Source organism: Diadema antillarum, unplaced genomic scaffold (assembly GCF_040938485.1).
Source record: "Diadema antillarum isolate AM-2024a unplaced genomic scaffold, OU_Dant_1.0 seq00000389_RagTag, whole genome shotgun sequence".
Lineage (NCBI taxonomy): Eukaryota > Metazoa > Echinodermata > Echinoidea > Diadematoida > Diadematidae > Diadema > Diadema antillarum.
The window spans coordinates 121,840-131,676 of record NW_027271386.1 but is presented as its reverse complement, the minus strand read 5'-3'; the positions used below and the strand labels follow the sequence as shown (position 1 = coordinate 131,676).

At 39.4% G+C, this 9,837-nt stretch overlaps 1 protein-coding gene across 1 annotated transcript; it reads right to left on the bottom strand.

Moving 5' to 3' along the window:
- Window positions 1-1,879: 1,879 nt before the first annotated feature.
- Window positions 1,880-8,541, bottom strand: LOC139731947 (uncharacterized). Its single transcript, XM_071642820.1, has 2 exons — window positions 8,252-8,541; window positions 1,880-2,579 (listed from the first exon to the last, which is right to left on the bottom strand). Exons 1-2 carry the CDS (start codon window positions 8,539-8,541, stop codon window positions 1,880-1,882), a joined length of 990 nt encoding a protein of 329 aa, XP_071498921.1.
- Between the last annotated feature and the right edge of the window lie 1,296 nt (window positions 8,542-9,837).

The window sequence follows — 9,837 nt, the reverse complement described above, 5'->3', positions numbered from 1 at the left end:
TGAGTTTGAGCTTTCTTTCCAATATTTAGATAGGTTAGGAGAGTCCATGTGATTTGAGTTATACATCATTTTAAAGCTTAAAGTCTGCTCTATTAGAATATGGTCTTAACTAAAAATTCATGCCTGGCGACTTTTTGTTTGTTTTGAGGTGCAGGGTCACAATTGATACATTAAATTCAGGACAATAAAATGAATCTTTCCCAAAGTGTGATACCTCAGTCTACTCGAGTTCATTCTTCATTCCATAATAAGCTCCTAAAAAGTGACACAAACTGTAATGTTTTTTTTTTTTATGTTGCTTTGAAATTAAGTGAAATGCCTTTTAAAACAACTTAAGGTCATATTCCACCAATGTGCCCATGAGCTATAAAATTCAACTACAAAATGCCTTATTTCAAAGGAGCCCCGATTATTCATAAATAGACAGGAATAATTCCCAACACGACCGGCCCATTCAAATGCGAGTGAATATGCATGGATGCAGTGGCGGATCCAGAGGGGGGCGCAACCGGCGCACGCCCCCCCCCCCTTTATTTTTCGTAAAAAACAAAAGAAATAAAAAGAAAAAACATGAAATGAAACCCGGAAGTGGCACCAGAAATATTAGTCACGCCCCCCCTTTACAGAATTCCTGGATCCGCCCCTGTGGATGGGTAGAGAACAGCAGTACACACAACTTTTTTTTTAAACCACTCTGCTGCAAACGTCGACTGGTGTGCTTGCGCCTTCTCTTGCAGTCGTGTGTGCGGTATTGGCTTAATACTGAACAAAGACTCTAATACCCCGTTTATACTGCGAGCGGGTTTTCCAGCCGCCTCGAGGAGGTTCGAAAGCCCGCTACGAAAAAGCGGGCTCTCGTCTGTTTATACTGCGCGAGCGAAAGCAGGCCCGAGCGGGTCTTAGCAGGGTCACGGCTTCCGTTCCTATTGTAACCGAATTCCCCTCCGAAAACCGGCGCGCGCTTTCGTGGCATCACTTTCGCGCGGAAACGTGACTGCTGAGCGCGAATTTATAACAACGTGGGTTCGCGATCCGGTGCAGTTGCTTGTTTACATCATGAACGCGCGATGACCTCCAGTGATAACTTCCGGGTCGGCAAAAAAGCGGCTTTTCGAACCCCCTAGCGTTTATACTGCTGTCGAGCCTCCTCGAGCCTGCTATAGCGGGTTCTGAAACCTCCCCCCGTAGGAGGTTTCAGAACCCGACCGGACCCGACCCGACCGGATCGCCTTTTCTGAATTCTGTCTGTTTATACTGAGCTGAAAGCCTGCTCGAAGCGGCTACAGGGGGTTTCAGAACCCGCTTTTTCCTTAGTATAAACGGGGTATTAGTCATGGTGTGGCAGAGAGAATAAGGTGGTACTGTGGTATACTTAAGATTCATACTTTCAAAGCAATTAGTTTTGAAAACAAAAAACCTGCTCAGATTCTCCAGTAAGATCGGCGTGTAAAGTATAAACAATGAACTAAATTAACTTGATTATACCAACAAATCTTTACCTGTAAACGATAGATCACACGTATAATGGTTCAGGAACAAGTAAAACCAAAACAAATGCAAACTGTATACAAAATGTTCTCATAAAAGGAAGACTCAAATAATTTTTAATTAATAATTAGTGATTAGCCCCAGATCCCTTAACAATACACTACTCCATGAATAACCAACTAAACACAACAGCATCAATTATCATAATTTTAAGCTTTCATTGTGCATTGTGATTATTGAAACTTAACGTAACAATAACGTATTAAGTAAAAGGGTAAGTGCGGATGAATACAGCAACATTCGTCTTATGCAGAATAGCACATAATCTTAAAGAAAAACTCTATTGAGGTGAGGGTTTTTGAAGCCCTTGGCATGCTTTTAACAATTTCAATCAGATCTTCCGGGCAGACATTTCTAGGTAGTATGGCATGGCACGTTTCACGCAATCCTTGACATCCGGAGTCAAACTTTCAAAAGACGGCATGGAAGAAGAGCCTTTAAAGCAAGTTGAGTTAAAGGCAGTGTCACAGTAGACTTTCATAAAGTCAAACTCACTGGGTTTCACGAAACCGCACACCCAGTCATCCGTAGTGTTCGGGTTTCCGTCCCATTCCAGCAGGGCGTCTGAGTATGGAATACCCAGTTTTTGACAGAATTTTGGCAGCACAGTCGACGGATCTGACACCAGATCGTCGCTGTCCACAATGACCGGATTCGGATCGTATTTCTCCATCACGAAAGTCCATAGGTCATACAGCTCCTTGTAGAAAAGACCAGGAGGGCTATACCAACTTGCCGTGTCGTTACCGACATGAAAGGCCTCCGAAGAGCTTGCATCGCCTCCCTTACTTGCATCGGAAGTTTTGCTACTGGTAAGTACCTTCGGAAGAATATCATGGATATTTAAGACGGCGCGTCTCCAGGACGAGAAGACTCTGATCGGATGTCGTATTAGGAAGGCAAACCGGTAGTTTGATGATCTATCCGGTAAAAACTGAGTGGAGTAACTCATACCGTACGCCATATCCTTGACGAAGATTACCTTCTTGTTTGGGTCGGGATTGTCGAGAAGCCTCTTGATGTTAGGATACCTGGAATAGAATCGGAAATAGCACGTTGATTTCTATACTATCTTTCTAATAGTTATCACTGCATACAGTGTGTATCTACAGCATACCATCACAGATTTTGAAGACAGTTGTGACATGGACAAGTCAAGTCAATTTAAAACAATTCAATTCAATTGACACTTTGATAGACTACAATATTATCCACAAAAGTTTAACAGATCTTTGAAGGGTGTTTTCAGTTAGCATTCATTAAAATCAATGGACTACCTTGATTTATCAGTCATCTTTTGAATAACGTAATAATGTGGGGGCGCTATGGCATAGTGGATGACAGTGCCGTATATTAAGAGAGTCTGGCCAACTCATAAATTGGACGCCATGTCGTTACCCAGCGTACAGTGCGCTTAAGGTTTTAGCGTGTGCGCTTGGGGGTTAGCGTTACGCGCAGGCGTCCCAAAGGCGCAAGGCACTGTATTGCTTGACTTTTTTTTTTTATTATAGAGAGAGAGAGGGAGAGACACAGAGAGAGAAAGGGTGTAGGTTGGGGGGAGGGACATTCTTTCATTCCATCCATGTTGAACAAAGCCAACAATCGTCAATCATTTTACACATTTGAATAGACCATTGCAGACACAAGCACCCAGGTATAGGGAAGCTGTCTAAAGGACATAATTCTTGAATATAAATATATATATTTTTTGCTGTAAAAATAAAAGAAGAATTCACAGTATGCCGTGTCGTACACTTTCACTAGACTGTATGCTATATTGTATTAGCAAGCTGTCCAGGGAACAAGAATATTGTACAACATGATAAATAAATCTACAATCCTAGCAGTGCACAGGCAATAGACGAATTCCACAGTTATTAACTTATTACTGTTTAGCACGTAAATAACCCTCAATTACCATCCTATTTAGTACCATATAGTTATGTATGGAACAGACATGAAGGCCTTCTAGGTAATCCAAAAGGAAAACGCCTATGTACAATGTACAACATGAAACGTCATCGGCAAGTGCTTATTATTTGAGATCATTTCATATACCTTAAAGGTATGTAAAATGATCTCAAATTGTTTAGAAATAGTTTTTAAAAAGACCTGTAATTGAACGAAAGCACAAATACCTGGATAACATATGATGATTAGGGATATCCTCAGTGACATCCGTACCAAATATAAACTACACGTTCAGGATCATTTGATATAGATATAGTTTAAAAACAAATAAAATTGTCCAAATGGCTACCGGCGTATACCTCAGCCATGTTCTCTTAGCAGGTGTACAGTATGTCCCCCCCCCCCCCCCCCCCAAAAAAAAAAAAAAAAAATTACAATCAGATTTTCGCATTGATAACACCCAATAGGATTAAACTGTTTAAATGCTACTTCAGAGTCTTAAAATACAATATCTTAGCTCTCAATTTGGTAAAGCGGTCACAGAGAAAAGTGGATTGTTGTAAAGCATGTCATGAGTCTGATTCTTACGATGCTCTTGTGTGAGAATACAATATACAGAACTTGGAGGGAAGAGATTTCTGACATCTTCTACAAAACCCCTAATTTTTCTTTGACCACTGAAGCAAATCGAATGGGGTTTTCTGTAAATAATGTGGGCAATGAGTTATAGTTTCATACCATGAATTTGTATTTAGATTGATTGACTATTTTTAAAGGACAAGTTCACCTTCATAAACATAAGGATTGAGAGAATGTAGCAATATTAGTAGAACACATCAGTGAAAGTTTGAGGAAAATCAGACAATCCGTTCAAAAGTTATGAATTTTTGAAGTTTTTGTGCAGTACCCGCTGGATGAAAAGACTACTGCAGTGTATGAATAACTTAGATGTCACATGCGTACAACGATATAAGGAAAATATAAAGAGAATTTCACAAAATTCCATCTTTTGAAAAAAGTACACATTCCCTTGACTCGTTACCGATAAATGTTATGGGTAATATTATTCCCCCTGCCTTTAGAAAGGGGCAAGTCAATTGCTCTTTTATTATGCGAAAAAAGTGAAAATATGTTGAATTTTCTTTTATATTTTCTTTATACTGTTGTACGCATATGACTCACAAGCTGTAGTAGTCTCCTCATCCAGCGGTTCCATCACAAAAATTTAAAAAATTCATAACTTTTGCATCGATTGTCCAATTTTCCACAAACTTTCACTGATGTGTTCTACTAATATTGTTGCATTTTCTCAATCCTTATGTTTATGAAGGTGAACTTGTCCTTTAAAGATATCAATGCGGAGAGTCCCGTTGTAATTTTTTTTTTGTACATACGGTAGAGTACGTCTTGACAATGTTACACGTCAGTTTCATATAATTGACAGAAAAAATGGCATGTTTGTCATAAGATATAATATATACGTCGAGTGTTTACTTTCCTTGAACTAAGTGTGAATGGATGACTTTTATTGTTTAAGAGAGCAAGTATTAAGGAATTTGAGCATTTTTTACTCGTCAGTTGACCTATCTATACTTCATGGCAATACCTTGAGTGGTTATTTTAAAAAATATGTGGAAAATCTTATCATTTTACTATTTTCACTTGACCTCTGACCATCATGGCCAAAATCTTTCCCTATAAATATACGCGTAACTGTGTAGTAATGATGGCATGCGAATACCGTGTTTGGTTTTAAGTTTTTGCATTGGGTAATCTCCAAGGTACGGAGGAACTGGGTAATAATATCCTAACAATAGATACTAGAATTTTAACATTTTACCTGACATTGATCCTTGACCTTTGGCCCGTCCCATGACCCCCACCCCTACCCCCCCAATAAATGAATAAATAAATAAATAAATCACAAGAGAATCATAGTCGCCGCAGTAAGTTTTGTCTGGAAATACATGTACTCACCTTCAAAAATTGCATGTAGATATGTGGGAAATAGTGATATTGTTTTAAGAATTTAACCATTATGTACATGATTTTGACCTTTCACTTTCACACAAAAGTTTATAAGCTAAAGGCAAAACTTCGTCCACTCACACATATGCATCTTATGTCAACAGTTTCATTACAAACGGTGTCCAAAAATTATTACGGAATGAAGGACAGACAGAAGGACGGACGGACGACCAAAACAGATGCCTCAGGCTACACTTCGTACGTTATGGCGGTGGCATACAAATGTAAATCAAAACTTGGATAGTCTGAAAGACACCGTGAGGAATCCAAAAAAAAAAAAAAAAACATATCATACAGTTTTCCCGTCGCACACTGATTTCTCACTTTTTTTTTCCTTCGTTTTGGATCTGTCGGAAAGCGGTGCATCATTACACATGAGTCAGGTGGTTCAAGCAACGTCATGCTGGGCAGGAATTTAGGCATGACAAATCTTCAGTTTTTCGCAGAAACATATCAAAATAACTTTAAAATGATATATTATATACCTTCTACTTCAATAAAGTAGACAACGGCAATGACAATTCATTATCCCCACTGCACCGTGACTGATATTGGGGATTTCCCAAAGGCAAACAAAATTAGCGCGTAGCTGCGCGTAATGAACAATGGACACTGCGTATGAGCTTTGCTCGCGCCCGCGTTATTGACTTTGGTAACGACATGGCGCCTGTAGATCACGGGACCAGCTTTTGACCAATCACAGGCTTCAAAACACATAAGCCAAAAACCGAGTTGGCCAGACTCTCTTAATATACGGCACTGGTGGATGAGACTCCCGACTCCCGATCGGAGGACCCGAGTTCGAATTCCGCCCAGTGCTTACGTCCTTGGACAAGATGTTCTCACCCACCATGTCCCTCTCGACCCAGATGTATAAATGGGCACCTGGCAATGCTAGGGTAATAATAATAGTAGGGCCCTCTGACAGAGCAGTCGCAACACTGAAGAGTCTACCCTGAGTATAAAAGAAGACCTTATGACTATCATTAATATTAGTGCAACCTCCATCAAATTTTGAACTGGTTCTAATCCATTGTGAAGTAATCTATTAGCGGACTTTACTTAACACTGAGAGACGGGCAAATGTTTATCTTTAAAACTAGTTCGCAAGAATGTCCGAGCGTTTACGGGAAGGCTTTTGGACTCTGAGGGTTCTTGCCGAGATTTGGTCGCTAAGAAGGCCTAGTGAGTTTCCCAAAAATGTAAGTACGTACAGTGCAGTACCGTTATTACGAATACGGTTATACCGAAATTCTGGTAACAACGAAATAAATATTCAGGCCGCAATATTGTCCTCCCTGTGTATTTGTGTGTGTGTGTGTGTGTGCGTTTTCTTTTTATTATTAATTTGTTCAGTTATAACGAAATTTCGATTTATTAGAACAACGAAAGAAAACTGCCGGTCCTGAGGACATCGTTATATTCGGAGTCCACTACATAATAATGTCCATGCCACACTTTCGAAAGTTCAATGGCGACTTTCTAATCTCCTCAAGAGTGAAAAGATGGATTGAAGTTTAGGCTACACAGAATTAATAGCAAATTCCCACTAATGCAGGAGACAACAAATGACATTGTTTTCGCTTCGGAGAACATGGGAGAATAACATCTGGAGATATTCTTTTTTTTAGGTGGTTGAAAATCAAATGGAAACAAATGCAGAAACATGGCAATCTCCCCATGTTCTTTTCTGACGTGAGAGAAAATTCAGGGACATGCTTAATCTATGTCCACATCTTAATTAGAGGTCAAGGGGGCAGGCAAAGCTGTAGGGCTGTTTTGGCCGACGCTAGTTTGTTTGTCTGTCTGTTTGCAGCATAACTCAGATTTTGAAGACATTTTACGGAAAAGTAAATAATGACCCAAGGAACAGATGGTGAAATTTTGTTAGTGATCCTGGTCACCGACAGGATTCAGGATTTTTTCTCTTTTTTTTTTCTCTCTCTCTCTCTTTTTAAGCGAGTTTACGGGTCTTTTGAACAGGTCCATTTGTTGAATGCTAGTAAACTTACAATGAAATCAATATGATACTAAATGCAGTGCCGGATCCAGAGGGGGCGCAAACGGTGCACGCCCCCCCCCCCCTTTATTTTTCGTTAAAACAAAAGAAATAAAAAGAAAAAAATGAAATAAAACCAGGAAGTGGCACCAGAAATATTAGTCACGCCCTCCCCCCCCCCCCCCTTTACAGAATTCCTGGATCCGCCAGTGAAATGCTAAGGGTGTGTTTTGATGACCATCCTGTCATGCAAGTGATATGAATGTGATACTACATGTAATCAAGGGGCTGCGGACCCCCCCCCCCCTTCCACACGCACCAACGCACACACACGTCACACACACGGCGCGTTTTGGCCGAAAAAAAAAAACGCACACGCGAGGCACATGGTGCGATGGATCACCGAGATATATGTACATAATGTAGGAAAGGAATAGATAAAAGAAAAGAATGAGTATAACGAATAAAAAAGAAAGCTCAAAATTAGGGCTAATTATAATATAACTCATTCAACTATATAAGAATTATATATCTTATACTATATTATAAGATGCTTGGGTCTGCGGATTCCGAGTGCTTTTTTGTGTAAATGCAGAAATGAAACATTGAATTTTGAACAACTTCAGATTCCTCGTAAATGTGTATGATAATATTGTTTACGGTAAATATTGTTGCAAGACGATTTTCTTTTAGGTCTGACAGCAACAACAACAAAAAAGACGAGAATTGATATTGTATCGATTACAAAGAGTAGCTATGTCTTACTTGAACATGTTGTAATCCACTATGTTAGTTTCTCCAGGTCTTTGTTCCATTAGGTCTTGCCAAGTCTCTTGACTGATGTGCTTGTAAGGTGCTGTTGAATCTAAGTCAACACTGATTCCTGCCGACCTCAGTTTATCTAGGAATGTGTAGCAGTAGCCATACGGCTCGAAGAAAATTTGCGACTCGGGAACGAAGCTCAGGCATTTTGCAAATACCGTTGAAGTGGAGCGAGGCGTACAACACATCAGAACGCGAACATGGTCTTTTTCGGACCCTGATAATATATCCATGCTGTTGGCCTGTGAGGGTAAGTACTGATATCAAATGCAAAGAAACAAAATGTTACATATAGCTCTAGACATCCCTCTTCTTCTTGCCGTGGTAAGGGTTACAATCACAGTTACAAACAGCGGTGCCACTTTTTGGAAACAGATTCCTCTCTTGTTATCGCAGTTTTGGGTTGTTTTCTGCTAAATATAAGTATTGGCTTTTCTTAGTTCGACATCGTTACACTATCATGATGTCTTTCATTTCTTCTCTGCACCCATAAAATATAGAAAACGACATTTTCAAATATAACAGAACTCAACAAAATTTCATATTTATCTTGTGAGAAGTATACACATTCTCTCCTCTTACTGACATATTATATTAAGGATAATGGTTACTTCTTTTTTCTAAAAGAGATTAATCAAGTGGATTTCTTTTCAATATGCTGGAAAATGAAAATATGTTGAATTTTTCTTATACTTTCTTTATATGCTTGCTCATGCATGACGCCAAAGCACTGTCTTCTGATCCAACGATTGAGGCTCCAAAAATTTAAAAACGTTTGAATTGATTGTCTTTTTTCCCCCTCAAACTTCGCTGATTTGTTCTACAGACACTGCCAGCTTACGGCTGTTTTTCAACCAATCCATAGTATTTGGGTTTCATTTCCTTTTAAATTAAGTGCCTGGGCGCATGCAAGGGTTAAAGGAATGATGTACTCTTGGTTTAGATTGAGCTTCAGATTTCCAACTTTTTTGTGAGACAATGAAAAACCTGTTATATAAAATGAAATTCTATCTCTAATTACACACCTTTGTTATCGCTAGAGATTCAAAGAAACGATATATTGCAATATAATTATGTGCATTTACATATGAAACTTATTCTTCAAAATATTTGTGATATTGGAAAAGAGAAACCAACGTAACAGACAAGCTTGTGGAAAGGTGAGCCAATTATACATCGGACTTACAACAGAATAGATTTACTTGGACGAAAACACACACAAGCAAACCCCCCCACACACACACACACAGAGGGACTAGACGCACACGGTAAACAAAGACGTAGACTGAACAAACAATTGAACAAAGGGAAGGGACAGGTTAGAGCGAGAAGGAAGGAAGGGAGAAAAGAAGGAAGAAACATGCGGGGAAACAGGAGTCCGTAGCACGTGAAGAACTATTGCCAGATAGGCCCTACTAATCATTGGCATGGGCAAGCTAATTGACATGAAGGAAGTTATGCAAATGAGAAGAAAAAAAAAATGTTATCCGAATGTAGAAAACTTTCCCCAATCATTTTAAACATTTCCG

Excerpts from the sequence above, each read along its gene's own strand:
- LOC139731947 (XM_071642820.1), bottom strand. The coding sequence starts at position 8,541 with ATGGATATATTATCAGGGTCCGAAAAAGACCATGTTCGCGTTCTGATG. Across the intron at positions 2,580-8,251 it reads GTGGATTACAACATGTTCAA|GTATCCTAACATCAAGAGGC; the intron begins GTAAGACATAGC and ends ATTCTATTCCAG.